The sequence below is a fragment of the Lissotriton vulgaris genome, chromosome 5 (genome assembly GCF_964263255.1).
Source record: "Lissotriton vulgaris chromosome 5, aLisVul1.2, whole genome shotgun sequence".
NCBI classification, from domain to species: Eukaryota; Metazoa; Chordata; class Amphibia; order Caudata; family Salamandridae; genus Lissotriton; species Lissotriton vulgaris.
In genome coordinates this window covers 1,475,804,238-1,475,830,114 of record NC_141693.1, presented here as the reverse complement: position 1 = coordinate 1,475,830,114, position 25,877 = coordinate 1,475,804,238, and the positions used below count along the sequence as shown (strand labels likewise).

The following is a 25,877-nucleotide window of genomic DNA, read 5'->3' as shown; positions in this document are numbered from 1 at the left end:
AGCGTCCTGCAGGTCGATTGCACACATCCAGTCTCCCTGGTGAAGGTGCAGAAAGATCTGATGCAGGGCTAGCATACAAAATTTCTCCTTTCTGATAAACCTGTTCAGCAGGCGGTGGCCGAGGATAGGTCTGTACTCTTTGGCTACTCCCCGCTTTTGAACTAGAAAGTAGCAGGAGTATACTCCCTGACTTCTTCGTATGGTAGGGACCTCCTCTATGGCCTTCTTTGTGAGAAGGGTAGATACTTTGTCTTTCAAAAGCAGACTTTGGATTTGAGGAAGGCGCTTGAATTGCGGGGGCACTTGCGGAGGAGGAGGCTTGAACCTCAGCAAGTAACCATGCTGCACAATATTCAGCACCCACGTGTCTCTTGTTATGGATTTCCACTCTTCCAGGTGACAAGCTACACTACCTCCCACCGGAGTGGCGAACGGTTGCGGAAGAAGCAACGACTCAAGGCTTGGGTGGCTGCTTAGAGGTGGACTGTCGCTTGTTGTGGCCTCTTCCTCTCCCAGGACGCCTTTGTTGGAACTGGGATCTGTTGGTTCTGGGTGGACCATTGATGGGTTTGAAAACTCTGTTTAAACAAACGTTTGTCGCCCTGACGGAAACGTTTCTTAAACTCCTTGCGCTTCAAAAAGACCAACAGCCTTGACAGTGTCCATCTCAGTCTACATTTTGTTCATCTCGTCATCAGCGTGAGCCCCAAACAGAGATAAGCCATTAAATGGGAGGTTCAGAATTTTCTTCTGGGTATCAGGCTTCAGGCCAGTAAGGCGCAGCCAGGCTGAGCGTCGTGAACAGACTCCATGGGAGTAGCCATGAGCGGCAAGATATGAAGCGTCGCTGCTGCACTTATTACCTGATTGGCTACTAGCCCTCCTTCCTGTAGCATTTCCGTGAAATCCTGCCGGTCTTCTTTGGGAAGCTTCTCTGTGAAATGTATGAGGGAGTCTCAAAGAGATCGGTCGTATCTCCCGAAAAGGGCAGAGGAACTCGCAACCTTCATTTAGGACGCTGAAGTGTTGCACATCTTCCTTCCATATGAGTCCATCTGTTTGCTATCCTTCTCAGGAGCACAGAAGATGATGTAGAAGCCGAGTGGGACTTCATGGCTGCAGCAACAATGACCGAGTCTGCTGGTGGATCAGCCCTGAGAAACAAGGGGTCCTCTGCTGGAGCCTTGTATTTTTTGGCGATTCTGGATGGCACGGAACCTACCGTTGCAGGGGTGTGGAAGGTGACCATAGCCGGTTCCAAGAATTCAGGCACGAGTCCGGTGATGCAGGGTGTCAAAAATGACAGACTTTGGAACCACAGGTGTATGCATAGTGATGGAGTTTCTTCGCACCCCTTCCCAGAACATCTGTGAAGGTCGAGATGTCATCTATGGGTGACACCCATGATGGAGGCGTTGAGGAGAAGGTCGGAGAGTAGTCCTGGACCGTAGATCTTGTAGAGGAAGACCACGTAAGTGATCTTGTGCGCCTCCTCTTACGGGGCCTGTATTGAGGACGGCTGTGACGACCCATGGACCTAGACCGACGTGTAGAAGGCAATCTTGTTCTGGAAGGAGGTCTTGGAGGTGATCTTGGCTTGGGAGGCGATCTTGGTCTCCTAGGGGGAGACTTCGAGGGTCCAGCTGGAGTGCTTGTCCGAGGAGTGGGCCCAGATGGCGAATACGTGCGGGAGTAATCAGAGTCTGGACTACTGCGGCCACCTGACACAGCAATTTGAAAAAGGTCTATAGTCAAGTGAAAGTGCAAACAATTAAATTAAAGCACTATGTGTACTGACCACCATTTGTAATTATGGTAGTCATTGTCAGAAGTAAGTAAACTCACCACCCAAAAGGACAATTATATTAAATTATTTACTTTATTCATTCAAAAAGTTATTATATTGTTTTTTCATAGAAAATTCCTTCTTTATATGACAATAGTGTTATATACATATATATCTTTTTTTCATTTTATATATTCATTTATCATATAACTTGTTTTCAGTTCATAAGCATATAAAGTTTAAAACCATTTACAAACAAACATTAGACATGGAACAAGTTTAAGTGGTATAGGCAATACGGCAAGGTAGTTCACAACGCGCGTTTCGGCCAATTAGCCTTCCTCAGGTGGCCGTGTATTGCACTAAAAATATTAAGAGCAATATGGGTGAGAGTTAGACAAACAAATACTGAACACATGTAACACATTTAATTATGTACAGTGACAAACAACACTCTGTGTGCAATATATTAAAAAGCCATTATTAACAGTCAATAGATATAATACATTTGGTTATAGTCAACATATGCAAGACACTTTCAAATGTATACCGTAACTAACATTCAATTTCATATTGATAAACATTTTAAGAAGATCCACAAAAAACTGTTATTTTGGGTAACATATGGGTATATCCAAATGTTATAACAGATCTATATCATATGTGAGCATTTTAGTTTGACATTACAATAGATGTTAAACCTTATTACCTCAGAAGGTGATATAACTTATAGTTAGAAACATGTGGCAGCAAATTATTTGCTTAAACAGGAACACAATTGCAGTACATACGAAAAACCGTGTCTTGCATATATCTATAGATTTGACTGTAACATAAATAAAACTGTGAAATAACATAAATTATACAACATAAACTCCCCTCATAGAACAGGCTATGAGATTAAACACTTTGGAAAAAGGCGACCCCTATATACGAATAGTAATACACTTGCTATACATAGGGAAACTAATCAGTTTGAAAAAGGTCTATAGTCAAGTGAAAGTACAAACAATTAAATTAAAGCACCATGTGTACTGACCACCATTTGTAATTATGGTAGTCATTGCCACCTGACACAGCACCTTGCGGACGGCGAGGCGACAGACTGCGGGCCCTCCCCTCCCCTCCGCCGGGTTGGGGGATGCTTCTGGTGAGATTTCCACAATGTGCAGTCCTGGAGACTATGACCGGTCTCCTGATGATGATCTGGACCCGGGATCTGACTGCAGCGAGGACTCCTCAATTCCTGTGACCTCTTCCCTCGACGTGGAGTGCTCCAACGGCGATGAGGTCTGAGTCACCATCGAATGAGGTCTCGATGGTCTCGACGTTGATCGCCTACGGCGATGAGGTGACCTCGAACCTCTGCGTCGATTTGGAGACCTAGACTGCGATCTGCCAGGACGTCAAGTCAACGGCGATCTTTCACGACGTCGTGTCGAAGGCGATCTTCCACGACGTAGTGTCGACGGTGAACCTCCATGCCGTCGTGTCAACGTCGATCTTCTTGACGTCGAGTGGTGGGACCTTGACGATCCTCGACGGCGGCACACCCACTGGCGGTGAGATGTTAGCTGTCGTTACTCTCTGCGCTGACCCCCTCGAGGGTGGCGGAGAGTGTCTCGACGTCGACGGAAGCCTCGACGTCGACGGATACTTAGGTCTCTCGGCACCCACAGCCTTCGAGCCCGAAGACTTACTTGCATGAGGCGGAGACTAGAAGTCGAGATGGTGTTCCTGAACAGTGTCTGGGCCTCTTCGACGCGACGGCAACTTAGACGTCGACGATGATTCTCTCATCCCTTTCTCTTCCTAGGGTCAGGAGAGGCGGAACGTCGCCGCTTTTGACGTTGCTTGCTGGAAGATGATGTCCTGGGGCCTCCATGGCCACCCACCTGATGACTCTTGTCCTTTTCCAGCAGAGCATGGAGTTTTATGCGTTTCCTGTCACACAGGGTACGCCTGGAGAACTTATGACAATGGTGGCACTGGTCAGGATTGTGTGAGGATGGAAGACACAATACACACCGAGTGTGGATCTGCCAGTGCCATTTTCTTGTCACAGGAAGGACATTTCCTGAATAGAGCTGGCCTTCTGACTGGAAAAATTTGATGGAAGTCCACAAAAGCAGCAGCAGAAGCCGTTAGAAACCAGAAAACGTCAACTTTTCTGAAAAAATCTCTTCAAAATCAGTTTTAGTCAAGCTCCAGGATCCTCTCCGAAGGAGCCAGAAAAAAGAACTGACCTAACTGCCACCTGTGGTGCATCATGGAGCAGGGGGTCACCTACAGGTCTTAAAGGCACGGTACCCCTACTCTAATGCCTTAAAGGCAAGGTGTCAGTTTTGTTTGTTTTCTTTATACTCTACTGCAGCCTACTGGCAAATCCCTGCAATTACAGGCTTCTCTATGGCAATAAAGCATTGCTGTATGACAAATGTTTGCTCCTCTCTTTCTTCCCTAGGGGTTGGGAAGAGTATAGGTGCAACTATACAAACCTATGTAATTTCAGCATTGTGGAAATATCTTGGGCTGCATAGATATATGTTTTCACATATGCATATATAGGAATATATATGCATTTTCTATATGCTATGGGATCCCGCACATGGGCAGGGATTATTCATAGATTATGACTATTGCTGAGTATCCCCTGGATGAGAACTAACTAGCGCAGCCCCCCACCTCGAGCCTGGCCACGAAAGGTTTTGCTGAAAATCCTGTCCTTGAAAATACTGTTTGACAAAACAATTTCCTTCCAGGATTGAATTCGAAAGGCTGCAAAATATCATTGGTAGAACGCTGTACCCAGCAGCAGCCCGTCCCCCTGACAAAGTGGTGGGGCATTCTGGGTGCAGGAAGAGGGGGGTGGGAAGACTAGGTTTGGGGGCTGTACCATCTCATTCAATTTAATCACCAAAGAGCTTGGGAGCAAGGAATGGCAACTTCTGTACCACCTCCTTCTGACTTGCCTCCAACTTCCAGGGTTTGAGCCACAAAGCCAGACGGCCAGCCACAGAGGCCCCAGCACAGGCCGTGGAAGCCCATAAATTATCGAAGATGGCATCCGATAAAAAATGTGACAGATCCTCGTTTGCTTGGATGACATCATACAGTCTTTCAAAATCTTTCAGTAGAACCTGCAAGGTGTCTGCAGCATAGGTACTATACCTGAACCCAAAATTGGCTGCTACACAGAAACACTTCAATGCTCCTCCACCTTCCACTCCACTGGATCCGACAGTATAGCTTCCTCAGAAGAGAAGGATAATCAGACACCATGGAAAATGCGATGGAATTCACTTTAAAACTCCTCAAAACCTTCCACAAGATGGCATATATTTAAAAAACAGGGAATACTATGCGTAGCCACCTCTCTCCATTCCTTGAGAACAAGGTGCTTGACAACTACGTGGAGAGGCAAATCATGAGGAGAAACACCAGTACTGTGCAAAAAATCCCTCCTCAGAGGAAGGCTTTCGGTAAAACCCCAAGAGTTTCCGAATGTGAATCAGCATGTCCTGAAAATAAACTAAACCTAACTAAAATGTAGTACCCTACCTTTTGAAGCGACAGGGATGAAAACAGAAGGAGTCTCGGAGAGAAGGGTGAAGCTTTGGTCCATTTTATGGAAAAATAGGGACTAAAGCATGGTATGTGCCTGTCGAGGGCATGCCACCGTCCCTACCTGTTGATTGGGACAAGGAGGACTGTATGAGGGAGTGATGTTTAGTATTAACCGCATCATTGCTACAGCACATTCCCGTGCTGTGCTGCAATTTTAAAAATCCCTTGTTATGTGACAAGGTCAACTCGTCAAACGCACAGCGCAGGTAACACCCATGACGAGTTGACCTTGTCACAAGCATCGAAGGGGTTAAGAAGATATTTCAATAACAAACAGTAAAACATTACAACTTTTCCAAATACAAACCTAAAAAAGTGTTCTATAGGATAATTTGTCCCTTTAACTATACATTTAGAAAACTATTCAGGGAGGTTCAGAAAAGAATTATCCAATATAGAGCACATATTTGGTAAAACCCCCAATGCCCTTTCTTGAAATACTTCATGCAAAACAGAAAAAATGTTTAAATGGACGGTACTCAACACTATCAATAAAGGGCCTTGTGGAATCCATACAGAACGCTAGTTACTCAAGGAAAGCAACCGGATATTTTATTTTAGTGCCACAGCTAATGGCCGTAAGGATTTATTTGAAGTAATCACTGCGTAGATTCATTACCAGGCTTATTTTGTAAAGCAGTAGGCATCTTGGCGATGATGAACAGGTATTTATTGTTACCCAAATCAATGATACTCATTTTATAGACCTTCGAAGGATAAAAGGCTGAGGGGACCCGCCGGGATAGTAACCTGTGACCATGAGGTCGAACACAAGACCCTACAGTGGATTCATTAGTCCACTAAGCCACCAGACCAGACTTCTTACATAACCAGTTCCAGTAATGCATGGATACCTGCACCTTTTGGGATCTCAGGCTCCCCTTCCAAGTCATGCTTTCCTTACGTTCATTGACTTCTGTTATATCTCTATGTCATGTGTCATCAATACCTCTGTCCCAGCTCTTGGTCGGGAATTTACTTGTAGGCTGACTTCGATACCGCAAGTGCTTCCATTGTGCTGATAAAATCCCCTGTCATGATATTTGCCGACATGCAGCTGCCTTGCAAGTACAATTCACATTAGCACACACTACTTCATATGCTCACGCCAACCCACACTATCCACAGCGTAGCTCACGATCTCTTATGAAGACACTTGATCGATCAGAAAGATGATATTTAAGCACTTCGCTGCTCCTCAGCACGAGGAGGCGATCAACGCACTCTTATTTCAAATCTGTTTTATTTTCCAGATAAAGCACCGAACACAGGACTAAATGGTACACAGCGTTAAGCTTACAACCCTACACAGGGCCGGCCGCGTATCTAGACAGTACAATAATGTCTTTAGGAAGCTATGCAGAAAGCACAATTGTACACAGCGTTTCGCCTACAACCCCTGAGGGGCCGGCCGAGTCTTATGTCTAGTATAATGCTATCCAATCCAGCAAAAAGGTCAGACCCTGGGGTCAAAGACAAACAGGCAACCAGCCCAAACTGAACAAGCGGACCAGCTAGGTCCAAAACCCTACAGGATAGCGAAAGGAGAAGAAGTGAAAGAGGATAGACGGAAGGAATAAGTATAGAAGGGAAAAGAGAGGAAAGCGAAAATAAGTGTAGCGTGCGCAGGGGAGGGGGGTGGGGTACGGGACATTAGGCCCAGTCCGGCATCATTGGCAGTGGGGTCTCAATGCATGAGGGTGTCCACAGCAGCAATCTATCTGGGTCAGGAGGAGCGGTAGCGCCCTCAAAGAGACGTAGCATCCTGAGCTTGACATGCATGTGCCCGTGCACAGAGATATTTAACTAGGGGCTGCCAAACAGCCTTAAAACGCGTGTCACGGGCTTGCAGCCGAGCTGTGAAAAGCTCCATCATAATAACATGCCATAAGTGCACAAACCAGGCTGAGATTTTGGAGGCTTCAGGCTTTTTCCAATACAAGGATATAATCTGCTTGGCGGCTCCGAGCATTTGGAGCGCCAAAATCCAATCTCTCCGAGTAAGCGCCTTAAGGCCAGCAGGTTTGATACCTAGTAGGATTGTGCTTGTGACTTCAGGCAATGGGAACCCCAATACCCCCCTGATGTGGCTCAGGACCTCTTTCCAGAATAAGGTCAACGACAGGCATGTCCACCAAATATGAACAAAATCCCCCGATCCCTCCAGCACATAGGAGAGGATGCAGGAAACATCTTGTGTAAGTGCTGAGGCGTGAGCTTATAGGCATTTTCCCTCTGTGGGATGCTACGGTACACTTTGTGGATATTCTGCTATAGGCGACACCACTGTGCAGGGGCAATGTCCGTGTCTGACACAGACTGCCATCAGCGCTGATATTGGTGCGAGGGTGGCGTCTTTGGACGTTGCAGAATCTGGTAGATCCGGGAAATCAATCCCTTTGAATCAGCAAAGGAGCGGGCCAGTCGTTCAAAGGGAGTGAAGACGCGTGTAGCCGCCTGATACATTTCACCCTCGGACACCCAGTGCCCCAGCTGGGCGTATGGTAATCCTGCTTCTGGAGGAACGCAGAACTCCTCCCTACAGTGGGCAAAGGTCTTGAGGGGACCCCACTCAAACAGATCGTTGATCACCCTGCAGTTTCCCTGTGTCCACTTGGCGAAGGCGCCTGTGCGATGAGCCGGCGGGAAGGACGGATTCCCCTCTATCGGGGTGTGCGGTGAGGGAAATGTTGTGAGACCTCTGCGCAGCGCTATTTTATCCCATATTTCCAGCACCGTTCTTGTGGGTACCGCCATGTAGGCACTCCTAGAGCGTGCCACCCGATGGTGCCATAAAAAGTCCCAGATGGTTCGCCCAGTCACTGCCCGGTCCAATTGTAGCCCCCCCTTCTCGCCCTCAGTCACCCCCCACTCCACCACAAAACGAAGGTGCGATGCCCAGTAGTATTCCACGAGGTTGGGGCAGGCCAGCGCAACCCCCCCCCCCCCTACCCCTCACCCAATCGCGCGGTGCCATCAGAAGCTTCTGAGAGAACCGAGGTCGCCTCCCACCCCAAATAAAATTTGTGAGGTCGCATCGGAGGCCTCGTATAGAGTGCAGCGGGATGGGCGTGGGGAGGCATTGAAATAAATATAACATTTTGGGGAGGATCGACATCTTGATGGCATTGAGTCTGCCCAGCCACAACAGTACAAGTGGCCTCCACCTCCGCAGATCTTCAAGGACCGAGCACCGGAAATCCCGCCAGTTTACTTTTGCCCATCCGTCTAGAGAGGGGGGCCAAGTGAAGGCCAAGGTAACAAATGTGCTGGGTCGCCCATTGGTATGGCACAAGTTGTTCAAGCAGGGGTATCTCGTCCTTCGGGATGGTGAGGTTAAGGGCCCAGGACTTACTATGATTAATCTTAAGGCCGGAGGCCCGCTCAAAGAGGCCCAGCACCTAGTGCAGCGCCAGGAGGGACTCTCGAGGGCGCTTAAGGATAAGGTCATCCGCGTACAGCGCCACCTTGCTCACGCGCCCACCCAGGGGGATACCATGGATACTAGGTGCCTGTCGGATCATCTCCACTAGAGGTTCCACTGCAAGGGCAAACAATAACTGTGAAAGAGGTCATCCCTGCCTGGTACCCCTATGAATGGTGAACGGTGCCATGAGTTGCCCATTGACCCGGATCCTGGCCTGCGGGGCAAGGTATGGTGCCATGACCCTGGTGATCATATTCTGACCTATCCCAATCTTTTGTAAAACCGCCCGCAGGAAGGTCCAGTCCACCCGGCCGAACGCCTTCTCCATATCTAGCGATAGAAGGCAGGCCGGTATCCCCCAGTGATGCGCTTTACCCACGAGATGCGCAATTTTGCGCACGTTATCCGCCCCCTGCCGGTTGCGGATGAAGCCGACCTGGTCCGGGTCCACCAGAACCGGCATGTGGGGATCTAGCCGTTTCGCCAGGAGCTTGGTGTAAATTTTTAAGTCAGTATTTAGCAAGGCAATCGGGCAGTAGGATGCACACAACGTAGGGTCCTTTCCGGGTTTCACGATCAGGGCTATCTCCGCCATACCCATATCAGGAGACGGTCCTGCTGTGTCAGTGAAGGAGTTATACAGCCCTTCAACGCACTCTTTTGAAGTTCCAATATTCTTTGCATAAAAGTACGCTCCGATATCTGCTTTGGATATGCCCAGTGTACGATCTTCCTACACAACAGTTTTCGGACTCTCCTCCCTTTTGCTCAGAAACGTGTTTGTTAACAAGAGACAAACTAAACAGTGTCGCTCTACTGCATTCCGACGTCACAGCACTTCAATGAAGCACCACTAATCCTTCTATAAAGTTGTCTGAAATGATCTGCTTTTAATGCTTTCAGTACTTGACTTTCCAAGACACAGGTTTTCCTACTCTCCTTCGTTACCCCCCAGAATCTTACAGCACTAGGGATCCATAACGAGCCAGAATTACTCCTGGCATGCATATTAATGACCCTCACCTCTAATGTTCCTGTATGCATTTAAAACCACTCTAACCATCAACCCTGATCTTTGATCATCCCTTCCAGCCCCACAGACTCCGTAAATCCCACCAAGATAGGATACTGAACAGCATTCCACGTATGACTCACAGGCATGGGCGACCCGCACCCACTTTATTTATAAAGTTTTATATAGGGCAAACGTGAACCACAAGGGTATCAGAGCGCTTTACTGTATACAGTATAAGAACATATATGGATGAGATGGTATACATGCATTCAAATGTGTAAATTCGTACAACAGAGACATAAAATAGATGGATGACAAACAGAGGACGGGGAATCTGCGGGAAGTTGGGCAATATACAGTTATCAAACATTAGGTGATTGTGCTAGCAAACAAACATAAAATATCCTCATTTGAATCACAATGGATATAAAGTATATAGATAACCAAGGGGGACCAGAGGCCAGCAAGCTTTACACTACATACAGTTATTGAGCATTATGTGCGTGGTATTAATCTTACATAAAATAGTCTTGTTCATTCCACCAGAGGTAGACAATGATAAGTGGGTCTTACCGACTACACGGTAACAGCCTAGAATTAAGACTTAGGACGTGAATTTGTTCATTAGTAGTATTTTTACTTATTTTTTGAATGTGGTAAAGGAAGAAATTCCACGCACTACTGGAGTTCCAAATCTTTGGAGCAATCCCTGAGAAGGCTCTGCAGCCAGTTCTCTTATGGAAGGTTTAAGAAGGAAAGTACTCGCACTTCGTAGTTGTCTGCAACCTCCAGACCTTTCCAGCTTTAGAGCCAAGTAACTGGGTGTATTGTTATGAATTGCTTTGTGCATCATGCAGGCCACTTTTAGGTGTATTCTTGCCTCGTAAGGCAACCAGTTCAGGGCTTTCAAGGTCGGGGAGATGTGACTATTTCTTTTGGTACCCGATACCAGTCTAGCCGCAGCATTCAGTGATGCCCTCAGCGGAGCCAGATTGTATTTGGGGAGACCACAGAGAGTGGTGCTTCCATAGTCTAATCTTGGCAGCACTAGGGCTTGTACTGCTATTTTTAGATCAGCCTGAGGGAGGAAGGGTTTGAGTTTCCTTATTATACTGAACGTGTGATTAGCTCCCTTGGTGGCATTAGAGATGTGAGATTGCATATTCAGATGTTTGTCTATGGTGATTCCTAGGGATTTTGCTGAGTCAATGATGAGGGGAACCTAGTCAAAGGAGATTAGGTGTTTTAACCATAGGTCTAACTACGGGGTGTGGCTCGGTGGCAAGATGAGGATGAATTCCGTTTTTTTGGTATTCAGCATGAGGTGGTTGTGTGTTCATTAGAAAAGTGTTGAGGGCAATGAAGTCTTCTGGAGTGGAGACTTTCAGATACAGCTGGGTGTCATCCACGTACAGGTGATACAGAATGTTCGCTGATTTCAGTGCGTTCGCCAAAGGCTCCATTAGGAGTTTGAAAAGAATGAGTGAAGGGGCTGATCCCTGAGGGACACCCAGGGTGACCACAGAGGGTGGCAAGAGTGAATTCTTCATCTTGATTCTTTGAGATCTGTTATTCAAGAAGGAGGAGAACCATTGCAACACTGTGCCCGAGAGGCCCATCCTTCATTCCAATAGGGAAAGGAGGTTGTCATGCTTGACCATATCGAAGGCGGAGGACAGGTCAAGAAGTATCAATAGGCAGGACTCTTTGCAGTCAAGCATTTTTAGTATGTCATCCATTTGGTGACCGTCTAAGAGGTTGTAATTCTCAATATGGTTGCATAATTGAATTTGTACACATTTCTCCAATAGTTTCGCCAAGGTGGGGATGTGGGATATAGGACGGTAGTTGTTGAGATCAGATGGAGTGGCGTCAGCTTTCTTTAGTATAGGTGTGACCTGCCCTATTTTAAGGCAGTCCGGAATGTCACCTTGACTCAAGGAGGCATTTACAATAGGTTAGATGTTTTAGATTTTGAACAGGGCAGGAGGCAGGGGGTCAGAGAAATGATTGGAGGGGTTGATTGCTTGAAGAGTGTGGTCGATTATTTGTTGAGAGATTGGCGAGAAGGTGTGCATTGTTTTTTGTGACTTCCCCTGGATTATTTAAGTGTACTTTGAATAGAGCGCCACATTTAGAATCTTGGACCATAGATTGCGGGAGCGCCATCTTGGATTGGATGTCTAGCTCGATGGTCTTAGTCTTTTCGTGGAAGAAATTGGCAAGCACATCACAGGTAGGTGTGGCCAGGTAGTTTAGTTCCCTAGCGTTAGTCATATTACATGCTTGTTGCTTGACGATTTCAAAGAGTTTTTGGCCGGTTCATAGCTTGGTTTAGCTGGACTTTGAAAAAAAGTCTGCCTTTGCCTTAAGAATCTTCCTATTGTATGAATTCCTTAACATTCTAAGATGCTCAAGGTTATCAATGGTAGGAGCAAATTTCCATAGACGCTCTGCAGCTCTTAGATGCCGACGCTCCGAGTTCAGGGCCTCATTTAAGTAGGGTTCGGACATTTTAGAGGAGATATTTTTTTCTTGGAGGGGAGCTGTAGAGTTCAGGATTTCGAGTAAAGTGGAATTGTAGAAGGTTGTGAGGTCATGTACATCGGTCATGTCCATCATGAGGGTCAGGGCGGAGTTGCAACGGTTTACCAAGGTGATGGGGTTGATATTTTGTAAGTTCCTTTTCCATTGTCTTGTTTTTGAAGGTTGGCCCCTTTTTTGAGTAACTTCGACATTGATGGAGAAGAGAATGCAGTAATGATCAGACCAATCGCATGGGGTGATGGATTTTAGTAGGATGATGTTTGTTTTTGCAATGATGAGGTCCAATGTCTCTCCCTTGTTATGAGTTGGGCTGTCACAGAATTGAGATAGCTCCTGTTCTGACAAAACAGCCTACAATATGATTGTTTGCGTTTTTCCAATGGAGGTTAAAGTCACCCAAGAAAATATGAGGTACTTGTGAGTTGGCATTGGATGCCATGATCTCCATTATGTTGTCGATACAAGTCAAGTTATCGCCGGGGGCGGTAGGGGGAGAATATGTGAAGCTTGCTGGCGATGCGCTTAGAATCAGAGATATTAATACAAAGATAATCAGAGGAGGATAGCCTGATGGAATCCGCTTGCTTGCCTGATATGGAGTTACGATAAATGCAGGCTACCCCTCCTCCTAGTTTCCAGACTCTGTCTAGTCGGATTAGGTCGTGTGAAGTAGGAACCAGTAAGTCTAGGAGGGGCGAGGAGGAACTATTAAGCCAATTTTCTGTGAGGACCATAATGTCCAAGTCATTCTCCAGAATGAAATTAAATATATCAGTAGCATGTTTGCTAGAAGATCTGCAATTAATGATCCCACACTTCAACTTGTTAATAGAGTGGTTTAAGGTACTCTGTTCTAAGTTGATATTTGTGAGGTTATCTCCATTTACGGATCTGTTCCTGAGAGTTGGTTCTCTGAGGGGATTGGTTCGAATGAATTGAATAGTGCCACATTGCGACTTACTGTTGTCCGTGGCCCGGGCATAGGATGTAAGGAGGTCGTCTATGTCTCTGTCTGATAGTTCATCGCGTGACCTCCTAGACTACGTTGGGGATGGTAAACTACCCGGATTCGTGTTTTTGGGGTGTGTGGACTTGGATATGCGTCAACTTGGTTGGACGTTGATTTGTTTATACTGACTAGTGTTCTCGGTGTGAGCATTCGTGTGGACGCAATTTCTCATTTAGAGACTGATTTGGTTCACGGTGTTGTTGGTGGCTCTGTGTATGTTAAGAAGTTCTTTAGTGATAGTAGATTGGTTATGCATTTCGTCCTTGAGATGGGATAGGTCAGTAGCTAACTCATTAAGTCGAGTGATCCAGATGGAATTGGGAAAGTAGGAAGTAGGTGTGGGTGTATAATCAGTTATGGAGGGCGATCCGCCCGTAATGACAGTTTGCATGGTCATGTTCTCAGTCTTATACAGGCTTCACCGACTAGAATGACACCCATCTTGTCCCACTTATTCTTTCACTCCACAGCTCCCTGTCCTGAGGATGCTCTAAGCAGAGGAGTTTTAAGGTATGGGCAAAGTGGACTTTGGCCCAGGGCCCCAGCCTTTCAGGAGGCCCCCTTATAGAGCCAGCTTTGCTCTGCAGAAAGTCTGGTCTTTGTGACCTTGAATACTTGTTAAACAGATTGTTCTAAATAATGTTTTCCTTTAATTTATTTTTAATGTGTGTTGTGTTGGTCTGTTACAAACATTTTGCAGAGAAATCTTGTGTTTAGGTTTACTACAACGTCCTTAAAAAAAGGTTTCTTTTAGATCAATATAGGACCTCACAAATGATAAATAGGTGGGTGTCACAGAGATTATTTACAGCAATATTACACATCACAATCCCCGAACATTAGATGTAAACACATTTAAAATTTGGATGAGTGTGTGCCTGTGCACAGTCGGTGACCTGGCCAAAGAGTGCATGAAAGAGCTGATATTAGATCATAAATTCAAAGCTTTTCGAGCAGGGGTCCCCAAAATACGTTTGGCCCAAAAGATTTCTTAAAATGTCCCTAGCACTATGCTATCACAGGGATGAAGCGAGTCGACAAAGCGTGTGAGAAAGTATCGCCCTGATAGAATGGGTCTCTGGGCTTTGATTCATGAGATTCTCTCCTGACCGGCATGGACATCTCTTGGCATGCCCTCGTACTACATAGCTGAAGTCAGGTGTTGGGGGATACCACATACACACACGCACAAATGTATGCATGTTGCATGTGTATATACCCCCCCGCCCCCTCTCCCCTTATTAAATTCTCCACCGTGGTACCATGATACTAGGCAACTTACAGACCCATAAAGAAATTTGCTTTGCTTTTTCCTACTACTGCACGAGAAATTTAATTTTCACTGGTGGCGTTATTTATGCAGAAACTTCCTGCACTTACTACATACCTTGTTGTGATCTAGGAGTGTAATCTAATCATTGCTTATATGTTCATCGAGAAGGTGTTTCTTACATAGAAAGATTTTTCTGATTTCCATGTTTGAAATCTAAAGAAACGAATGCATTTTGAAATTGTGCGCATTACAGAAGTTTTCTTGATGCTGATGCTAGTGTGGTAATTTCTTGCAGATTTAGGATTAGGTGGCTTTGCCATTGTGGTGGTACATGGGCTGATTGAAAGGATGACGAGCAATATTTTAAAGCATTAAATATAGAAATAGGATTCAAAATAACTTTGTGGCGCTATGTGGTCGGTACAGGTAGGGGATGTTCATCAGTTCTGCTTATTTTTATTGGGAGAAAATATAAAGATGTGCCCAACTGATATATATGCAATATTCGTGTTGGCGAATAGAATTCTCGTTCATGTGATACTGCACGATTTCACCCTGCCCGACTGCTATTTATATCTACTGTGATTGACTTATGCTGCAGAACCATATTTATAGGCAAGATACTACTCCAGCATAGATAATTCATATTCACACGCTCAAATAATAATAACAGGCAGTATATATTGAATAGTAGGTGCAAACCAACTCCACCATATCAGAGTATGTTATGAAGGACCTCTTTCACAGCTGCAGGTTCTCTTAACATTTCTGTGTTTAAATAGGAGTGTTTTGAGAACATGTGGGTTCTTTCATGTGGCCACTCTAAAATGTCCAAAAGTGGCACCATTCTGTAGTGGGCTTTTGTTGCTTCCACGGCTTTTGGTGAATGAGTGGTCACTCTTCCCTGAACGGGGTGGCCGAGTTGGATATCACAGAAGTGATTGCTGCAGCCATTGGCACCCCATGGTCGGAAAGATGGCTTTTTCCGGGCTGACCAAAAGTCACTAAGAGCTGGTCTTAGTCTGAAGTCTTTCGTCCTTACCACATAGAGCTTCAGGCATCAGTGAATATCCATTAATACAGCAAGCTCTCAAATTAAGTGATAGCATTTGAGGGGAAAAAAGTCGATATATAATAAGTTGAAATTTTGCATCATTAAAACGAATGTTCATTTGAATAATGTTAGCTTCATAAAATTAGCTAATTGAAAAGGCACCCCCAATCCCAAACCTGGCTGCTTATAGCGAATGTAGAACGAGCACTTCTTGTTGGCCTCAGTGACAAATAGGGCCAAATAAAATTCCTCCTTGTGACACTTCGTTATCTTGCTGAGCGCACTAGCCCAGCTGTACCTGATGCTTGGTAGGTGTTCTGCAGTAAGAAAAATATCACATCGAGTATCTCATTAACAAAGTAGCAGAACCTCCTCCTTTCCCTCTGTACTGGCTGACTAAGTAAATGCAGGAGATGTCCATCATGAACAAAGACGATCTTTGCATCCATGCATGGGAGCCAAGTATCCTTCAGAGGAACACGTGCAGGATGCATTGATATGTCCCCGTCTCCTAGCCTTTTGTCAACAGGTCTTTGATGTGGCCTCTCAGCCTTACGTCGACATATCTGCAATCATGGCAAAGTGTGGAGCTTTAACTAGAAACCATAGTCATGCAGAGATGTTCTGATCCTTACCACACCACGGTAGGGCTGTCTTCAACTGTTATATCATATAACAGGTTTATCCCAGCAGCCGGTAAGATGCACCCACTTAGTAGAGTTCCTCTTGTATGGACCTCACCTTTATATTGAAACACTGTATCAAGTCAGGTTTCAAAATTAATTGACAGCTGCCTGGATTCATAATGCAATCCATATGGGCAAGCGTGTCCTGAATGTATGTCTAGGACATCTTCCAAAAACTGAAGGAGGGTTGTAGGGCACAATGTTGACTTTACTGTTGAGGGTTAACCATACAGAGTCAAAGATGGAGGAAAGGCTTTTTAGAAGCTTACACTTGTAGCTGTGTTTTTCTCTCCACCACCTGGTTAGCTAGGTAAGAGAACACCACATCACCTAGTCCACAGTGAAATGCTACCACTGGTACCAGGCACTTCGTAATGATCCTTTTGAGTTGATTTTAGGCCAAAGGGGAGACTCTGAATTAGTGATCGAGACTTGTCCTGTATAACGGGTACATTAAAAGGTGGATCCTTATTTCTCCAGCCTCTGTACAAAATATTTTAGAAGGTTCAAAACTAAATGAAAAGGAGAATTCAAGGGCTCAATTGCAGGTCTATCTCCAGAAACTGATGACCTGATGCACAAGAACTTTGTGCTCTTCTATTTCCGACACATGTTTTGTGTTTTTTGTGATGCACAAAAGGAGCATCCAAGTAAGGGCTGGGTACAGGTTACCATATCTGAGAATAAAAGCCTTGTCCTCTCATAAAATGGTGATATGTTGGTGCACCAACTCCCGGTTTGGATCTGGCGTCACCAGTAGATTCATGCCAAATCCAAGAAAACCTAGTATAAATGTAACAGGCCGGTGGAGGAAGCGGGCAAGAAGCTCTTCCTATTGGTGAAAAAAACTCAAACTGTGCTGAGACGATTGGTGATACAAGCAATGAGCATAATACATGTCCAGAGAAGGGCGTATTCATGCTGAAAAGGACAGCATCCTTTTGAGGCTTCGTTCCACTACTCCTGCTGTACAGGCAGTCAGTCCTGAAAGTTGTAAGGAGCTTGAGAAGTATGAAAGTTCACAACAATGTTAATTTATTATGACAAAGCAAAGTAATTAAATCGGGGACAGCAAAAAACACATGCACAGGAAGAAAGGTCGGGTCAATGATGAAAGAGCAATACTGTCAAGTGTTCCTTTAGATGGGGCAGAGCCGACTCAGGATTGCCTGCAGAGCAATGCTATCCCTCTAGTTGAAACCTTGTATTCAGGAAGGTGTGCAAAGAACTGGAAAAAAAGCTTATCTGGATCACATATGCGTCACTCCCCTCAACCAACATGCACAAATTCTACAAAATCATTGACTATCTTTATAGCATTCCAGTGGATCCCAAAATTATTCCACCACAAGTGAAAAAACGACGGTGAACTTTTCTCCAAATATGCAAACCCAGTGACACCCCAGGTGCTCTGTTTATTTACATCATGATGCGCCGTGCGAGCAGTGTTTGTACAATCGCTGAGTTTTGAGATGGGCGTCAAAGAGGAGCGCCGAGGCACAGGGACCACCACAGTAAGCATTGGACGTTTCTGCTAAGGAAAGTTTACAAAAAAGACATTAAATGTACAGAACATTCAAGTAGTCCTATATAAGCACATACCATGGTGAGCTATAGTACAATGCAACTAGTCGGACAAAACAAACCATCTTTCAGGTGCTTCTATCCTCATAACTCATGAATTAAGATGCACAATGGACCATTGAGTGGATTTTTTTAATCCACATCAATTTCTTAAGAGGAGGTAAAGCACAGTTGCACATTAACAGGAGACTCACAACATGATAGGTTACCTTGAAGTAGAATCAGCAGCGCAACTTAACCACGACTACGGGCTAAATGGGACAATAACTTTAGCACTTATTACCCTGTTCCAAAGGACCTCATTTGAACAGGGGTTATGCTGGCTTCGAGAAGCAAAGTAAAAGACGGGGCGAGACAGAAGGTAGTGTAAGGAATTTGAGGAGGGGGTGGGGGGGGGGGGGGAGAGAGTGAGTGAGTGAGTGAGGCAAGGCAGTACTGATCTGTGAGAGTCATGGCAGCAGAGCGGGCAAACAGGGACACTACCAGCACAAGGACCACTAGCAGGGGCAAGGAAATGGAAGTGGCACTGTCTCACTGGCAGAGTGGAACAGAAGTGGCAGAAATAAAGTTACTTACCTTTGGTAACCTTATTTCTACTATATTCTCCCTCATTTGATACCTCTTCTCCAGGTGCCAAATTACACATGCAAATTGTATCCCCCCAGCAATAGACCTCAACCACCAGCAGGTGGTACCATAAGGGGGTACAATAAGGTTTCAGCCACAGCTTGATCAAGTTCAGTTATGATATGGTGCAGACTGACGTGCTGCCGTCAGTACCCAACCTTTATCAGCCCCATCAAGGCATGTAGACACTAATTGAAAGACCGAAACTATAATAGCTTATGATATTGATATACATCCTATAAATCACAGCACTGATTGTTCAAAGGAGGACGGAGTGCAGTGAGGAAGTTGTGGGAAGACCAAGTATCCACAGCAAATAAATGTAACATAGCCTTCGGTTGGACGCTTCTTCCTGCAGTCTTCTCCTTAGGTAGACGTCCCAAAGCAATACTATCAAGGAGGTTGGATGGAGTAGTGCCAGTTAACCAAGGAAGTCATGCAACACAGCACTTGTTAAGTCTCAGTCACTGTGAGCTTGAGCAGTGGTGCAATATTACTAACCAAAAGCAAGTCGCTGCCCTGAAAATCTCCACCACCAGGATGCAATAAAAGCGAAATAAGCGGTTATGGCCCTCACGAAGCGGGCAAAAATGCCAGTCAGAGTTTCATTTTTGGCCAAAGTATAACTGATATTTGTGCAAAGGGTAATGAAATGAAAAATACATTTATATAGCGCATGGCTACCGGGGGGCATCACAGCACTGGGCAAGACTAGAGACCAGTAGCAGAGAAACTTAGGGAAACAGTGTCTTCAGCTGCTTTCGGAAGGCAGGATGGCTAGATTCCCTGCGGAGATACAGTGGCAGTGCGTTCCAGAGTTTGGCCGCATTATGAGAAAAGAGTCGCCGTCACTTCTAGCTCTTTTAATCCTTGTGACTTCAACCAGGTAAAGTTTGCCCGAACGCAGTTTCCGGTTGGCCTTGTAGGGGCGGATCATGTTCGAATTTATCAGAGGCCCGTTTCCTTGCATGGACTTATGGACAATACAGAGGGCCTTGAAGCTAATTCGCTCTTTCATCGGTAGCCAATGAAGTGAGCTAAGGGCAGGTTTTGCCGAGAGGATATTAGACATTCCAGACAACAGTCTGGCTGCGCAGTTTTGAACAGTTTGAAGTTTCGTAATTACTCTGATTGGGGTCCCCAAGTATAGTCCTGTTCCATAATCTATCCTCAAGAGTATCAGTGATTGGACCACTATTGTTTTGGCCTGGGTAGGAAGAAGAGTAAGCACTTTGCGAGCCATTCTGAGCAGGCCATAACAAGTGGCCACCGTCTTCCTTGCTTGCACCCTACATGCCAAGTTCTGATCTAACCAAATGCCCAGAATCTTTATCTCCGTCTTCAGGACCGGGACTGGGCCCATACATGCTGGCCCACATGTGTGTAGTGTAGTGTATTGTATTTTGTAAAGCGCACAGCTGCCCCAATGGGGCGTCCCGGCGCTGTATAACGCTGTGGAACCCTTCCTGGCTCTCCCTGTGAGATGCCCCTCCTGGGGACCCCCAAGGTGAAGCCAGGCATCCCAGTGTTGTCGGGGCCGTTGTGGAGATTAAGCAAGCTATTGCCCAGAGTTGCAGCGTGGGACCCATGATTAGAGTAGGCGCAGGGTTGAGAAGAATGTGGTGTAGCAGGTACCTGGATGAGGTCACTGGTTGCGACCTGTGTCCTGGCTTTGAGGTTGTGGCTTTCTTCAGGGGCCCTGGTTGGAGGAACCTGCTGTGGATGGTTCATGGTCAGTTTGCTGTTGGTATGCAGGCCTGTATTCGGGCTGGTATGATTAGTACTGCTAGGAGCATTGGTAGGCACCCCTATAGGTGGAGAAACCTTGCCACGCGTCCCTCAAAAGGGCGATTTACTGTACTTAAGGGTGCAAAGGGATTAGGCTGCGTCAGTGTCTATCTTAATGGCAAGAAGAGCATCATCAAGGTCCTTACCAAACAGTGTGCCCCCATCATAAGCCATGTCAAGTATTTTATATTGGATTTCGGGACTAAAAGAAGCCGCTTTAAGCCACCCCGACGCCTTAAAACAGCTGCCCTGCCAGTTGACGGAAGCCTGTGGAGGCAATATCCATGGGGCAATCTATAATCTCAGAGGAGGTACATTGGCCCTCCTGTAAGACCTTCTTGGCTTCAGGTCTTCTGTCTTCTGGGATGAGGTCAATGATAGATCCAGTGTCCGACTCTTGGACCAGGGACCTAGGCATTTGTACCTCACCTTGCCTAGATGGAGGATCAAGGTAGTATCTGATGGGCTCATTTTGTCCTTGAGAACGAAGAGGATAATAATCCAGATAATATTGTCCTTCCTCATCGAAGTTAACATCTTCATCCTGTCATTTTACGTGGAGCTCTGCAGGGCTGCGAGCTGCTCCGAAAGGACCACCATTATCGGACTCTTCAAGGTCCAGTAATTGGTTTGTAGGCAGTGGTGACACTTTGCTGGATGAAGTAACCACAGGATGTGATGAGGTCTTGATTATTTTTCAAATTTGTATCCTCACCCATGGTGTAGTCAGAGCAATGTAAGTATTGTGTCTTACCTTCATTGGTGATGTTGCACTCCCCGAAGACAGAATAGTCATCGACAGGACCGTCGTCGATGGAGTCATCGTCAACAGGAGAATCATCGGCAGGGCAATGGTGGACCTCCTAGTCTTTCAGCGTTTTTGCAGAGAAAGTGTGACAAATCTTGTAGTCTCTTACTTTGTGCAGGGGGTGGAGGCAGTAAAAGTAATCCTCATGTGGGTCAGCCACATGTACCCTTTTCTTCCCACAGGTCTTGCAGGGAGAGAAAAGGCCTTTTCTCTCCACGATTAGAAAGAAGCTGTAAATATCCGTCTTGAAGAAAAAAAACACTGAGCAGAGCTCTGGGAAACTTCCATCACATACAGCCTCTTTTCAAAGTGTTCAAAAGGGTGCTAGCACCTGATTGGTCATAGTTCAAGTTTGGTCCATTTAAAAAAAGGACCAAAATAGGCTATTAAACTGTAGCCTCTGATAGTTAGACATATTGCTTTACTATAGTATCGTGGGACTCCCACTTCGACGACGGGAGATGATTCAAGCATGTGAATCTATGAAAGATCCAATACTGGATAACACATGCCCGCTCACCGAGTACTTAAGCAAACAAGTTGTTCACTAAAAGTGAGCAGTGGAATAATTAAAGCAAGCCAGTCAGAGATGATAAAGGCTATGCTCTTAGGGAGGAACAAACACAGGAAGGACAAGTTGGAACAAGAAAAATCATTAAATAAAAAGCAAGCAAACTAGTGATGTAGCCAACCAATGGTATGCAATCGGCAGGTTGTAAGCCCCTGCAAGTTCTTGGTCGGATCACAGGGAATCTTTTACAACCAGACAGCTTGCACTGACTGGAAGGCTCAACCTAAAAATGCCTATATATACAGTTATTCCTTAAACTTAGCCAATTTTTTATTAATTGCACAAGAATTAATGACCCGAATCTATGTGCTAATCTTATTTTTTTTAAATACTTTGTTCTGAGGCTGTAATTTAGATGCGTTTTTAATTATACTTGCATTTTGCACTCACCACTCGGCGCCTTCTCCTGGAACCAAGGTCTGCCACCTGCGACCGCCATCTTGGGAGGGAAGAGGGTTACCGGGCTAGTTCTTCTAATTCCCTGCCTACAAAACAGGAAGCTGGCGCGCCAAAGGCAAGCCCGTCTGCGCCCGATCGCCGCACAGTGCCAGCCATTCTGCCTGTTTGGCTAAAGAAGTCCCAAACCCATATAGCTACTCCAGCAAATTTCTCCATAGCCTTAATACCATGAAACATAAACCTGCATGTACGATATTTAGGCCACAACCGTTTATGAGAAGAGGTTTGGAAAGTTGCCCAGGCTGCAAATATATTGCGGTCCGGACTTCAAGGCACCTATAAGAGAGGGCAACAAAACAAATAAGCTCGGGCAAAACAGAAAGCCAGGTAGGAAAACAATGTAAATGCGCCTTATTGAATGCTAGATCCCTAGTCAAACATAGCATTGAGGTCGCAGACCTAATCCAGGAGGAAGGGATTATGATTGCTTTTATTACTGAATCATGGGCAGATGACGGGTCAGGACCAGACCTGATAAAAGCTACTCCCCCGGGGTATACATGCCACACATTAAATAGGCTGGTAAAAAAGGGAGGCTGTCTAGCTGTGATATATCTACAAATGCTGAAGGCAAATTTTAGCGCATCTCCCAATCTGGGATGCGAGACATTAGACTTTAGCTTTTCGTTGTCTCACCACTCCACATTTAAAGGTACACTGATTTACAGACCACTGGGACCCAGGAGCCGGTTTATAACACAAGCAGTAAACTGGCTTGAAAAAGGGATAAGTATCAGCTCATACACCATTTTGGGGGATTTTAATTTTCACCTAGAAAGGGGTGACGATGGAGATACATCCAACTTGACAGACCTAATGAATTCATTAGATCTAGGTCAATTGGTCACTGATGCCACACATACAGCTGGACACACACTTGATAGCATTTTTTCTAACAATAGCCATCTGAGGTTCTTAAATGCGCTCCCGGTTGTCTGGTCAGATCATAGGATAGTGTTTTTTGAGGTGACATCAGCAGTTCAAGACACCCCGAAACCAGGATCGAAACAAACAACCATCAGAGCATGGGGTTGAATAAATGCCAGTGAACTACAAAATCAACTAGTCTCTACCGCCCCTCTGTTGCCAGGAGACTTAGATGAGGCCACGTTGGCCTACACTACTTGGTACTCCCAGAATCTTAGAGAAAGCAAACTTCTGTGTAAACGCCAAGAAAGGGCATGGTGGAGGGAGTATAATGACGAGGAAAAAATCAAATACAAACTGTCTTTCAGACTATAAGAAACTACTGCACAAAACAAGAGTTTTTGTGAAAAAAATACGGTCAACAGAAAATTCCACTAAAGAACTGTTTAAAACAGTTACAGCCCTAGCCCACCCCCCCTCAAATCCAGTCATAGCTACTCAAGAGCTGTGCGATGAAATAGCCAGCTTCTTTTAAGAAAGTAGAGGATATCTACGTCACATTCACAGGAGATAAAAAAATCACCTCTCACATAAAAAAGTCCAATGGGGAAGAAGTTGGGTATAGCAAGCCGCAACTATGCAATTTTATACTATCTACAGCAGCAGAGGTCCACACTATCCTGATAAAAATCAAATCAGGATCCCCAATGGACCCCTGTCCTCCCTCCATAATAAAGTTGGTACCTGAACCAATTATACCTACTTTGACAGTAATCATCAATAAGGTCTTACTGGAGGGCTATTTTCCAAAAGCCTGGAAATCAGCGTTGATTCTTACGCTACTAAAAAAAAACAAGTTGGATCCCATGGACTCAAACAATTTGAGGCCAATCTCCAGATTACCGTTCCCGGCAAAAATCACTGAAAAGATAATAAATACCCAACTCAGTCGATTTCTAGAGGATGGACATTTACTTGATCCTACGCAGTACGGTTTTAGAGGGAGCCATAGTACTGAGCCGGCTCTTATCAAATCCACAGAAGAAATAAGGGCCACTCTAGATCAAGGAGGGAATGGAGCTTTGATCATGTTGGCCCTCTCTGCAGCGTTTGATACGGTCCATCACAATTTATTGATGGACCGGCTGCATGAGATTGGCGTCACAGGAAGGGCCTGGAAACTGATCAAATCATTCCTAGCAGACAGATACCGACAGTTACACTTGGCAACTTTGCTGCAAAGTCATTCTCCCTCCCATGTGGGGTTCCACAGGGGTCATCTATGAGCCCCACGCTTTTCAATGTTTATGTCTCCCAGCTTGCTCCTCTTATTGGATCCTTTGGGTTCAAGCTGACCTCATACGTCGATGACACCCAGATCGTGGTGTCTATGCGTCCAAATGAAACTCAGGAGCCAGCAGGTAGTTTTCAGGACTGTATGACAGCAGTGGGTGGCTGGATGGCCCGGAACTGTTTAAAGCTCAACTCTGCCAAAACTGAGGTGATACTGTTCAGAAACAACCCCCGATTTCGGACCCCAGCATGGTGGCCAGACTCCCTGGGCCCTCTTCCAACACCAGTTAGGAAAGTAAAAAACATAGGGTTCCTAATTGATAATAAGTTGTCCCATAAGGATCAAGTAAATTCAATTGTCTCAACCACCTCCTATATTCTAAAATCATGTAAGATAATACTGGCCTATCTGCCCACTGAATGTCAGAAGACAGTGGTTTAGGCCTTAGCTATGTCCAGGATGGACTATTGTGATGGCCTATATGTCAACATGCAGGAAGGTCTTTTAAGGAAACTACAACTCGTACAGAATGCAGCAGCTAGACTGCTGTCAGGCACTCCAAAGCATCAATCTATTTCAGCTGAAATTAGAAAGCTGCATTGGCTGCCTGTTAGGAAGCGAGTTTTGTTTAAGGCCTTATGCACCACTCATAATTCACTCCACTCGATGGGTCCAAACCATCTGATCCAAAATAACAATTGGTATGTTCCTACAAGATCCTTGCGCTCCTCAGAAGCCAAGCTCATTCGCATTCCTTGGGCCAAAAAAGCCAAATGGGTTGAAAGGAGTTTTTTTGTAGGTGCCGCCAAAGCGTGGAATTCCATTCCTCTTTCTATCAGAGGCATCACAGAGCTGTTTGCCTTTAGGAAGGCCTTGAAAACCTGGCTATTTATTTCATAGAGTAGAAAGTAACCCTGTGATCAGGCCTTAGGAGGACATCTTACATAGCGCTAGGACGCCCTTGGGCAGCAGCGTGCTTTATATACATCACTAACATATAGTTAACATCGTGAACAGAGATAAAAGTAACTTACTAGCTTTGATAGATGGGATTTTATAGTATATTGACTAGTCAGTCATATAGCTGATTTTGACAGCAGATCTGCTGAGAATTCAGTCTATTGTCATCGAGTAGGCCTTTATCGCCAAATACACAAAAATATATAAATTCTGGAAACGGAGACATTTGTGTATGCATTCAGATTCTAAAGCTCTACAGCATTTGGTACAGGTGCCTAGCTGCTGTGTCAGATGCTGATCAAAAAAACCTAAGCTATTTTAAGCAATGCTATCCTTCGTTCCAGAGCTATGGACCACCACCTGAACACTTTGCTCATGGAGGGATAAGACATTAATTTTCTGGCTCAATATCATGGAGCTAAATTTTATAATTTAATATTAGACAATGTTCAAACACTAAAGTTGTTTTTTATCCTCTTTCAACTTAATCTATGT

The 25,877-nt window shown here is 45.3% G+C and overlaps 1 protein-coding gene across 5 annotated transcripts in view; it reads right to left on the bottom strand.

Moving 5' to 3' along the window:
- Positions 1-25,877, bottom strand: part of LEMD1 (LEM domain containing 1) — a 492,643-nt gene that overhangs the window by 157,225 nt on the left and 309,541 nt on the right. For 3 of the 5 annotated variants that reach the window (XM_086923442.1, XM_086923440.1, XM_086923439.1), the window contains exon 5: positions 17,848-17,958. The exons of the other annotated variants lie outside the window; for them this stretch is intronic. In XM_086923442.1, the coding sequence (XP_086779568.1) occupies positions 17,848-17,958 (111 nt within the window). The remainder of the gene's footprint in view (positions 1-17,847; positions 17,959-25,877) is intronic. 5 annotated transcript variants of the gene reach the window in all.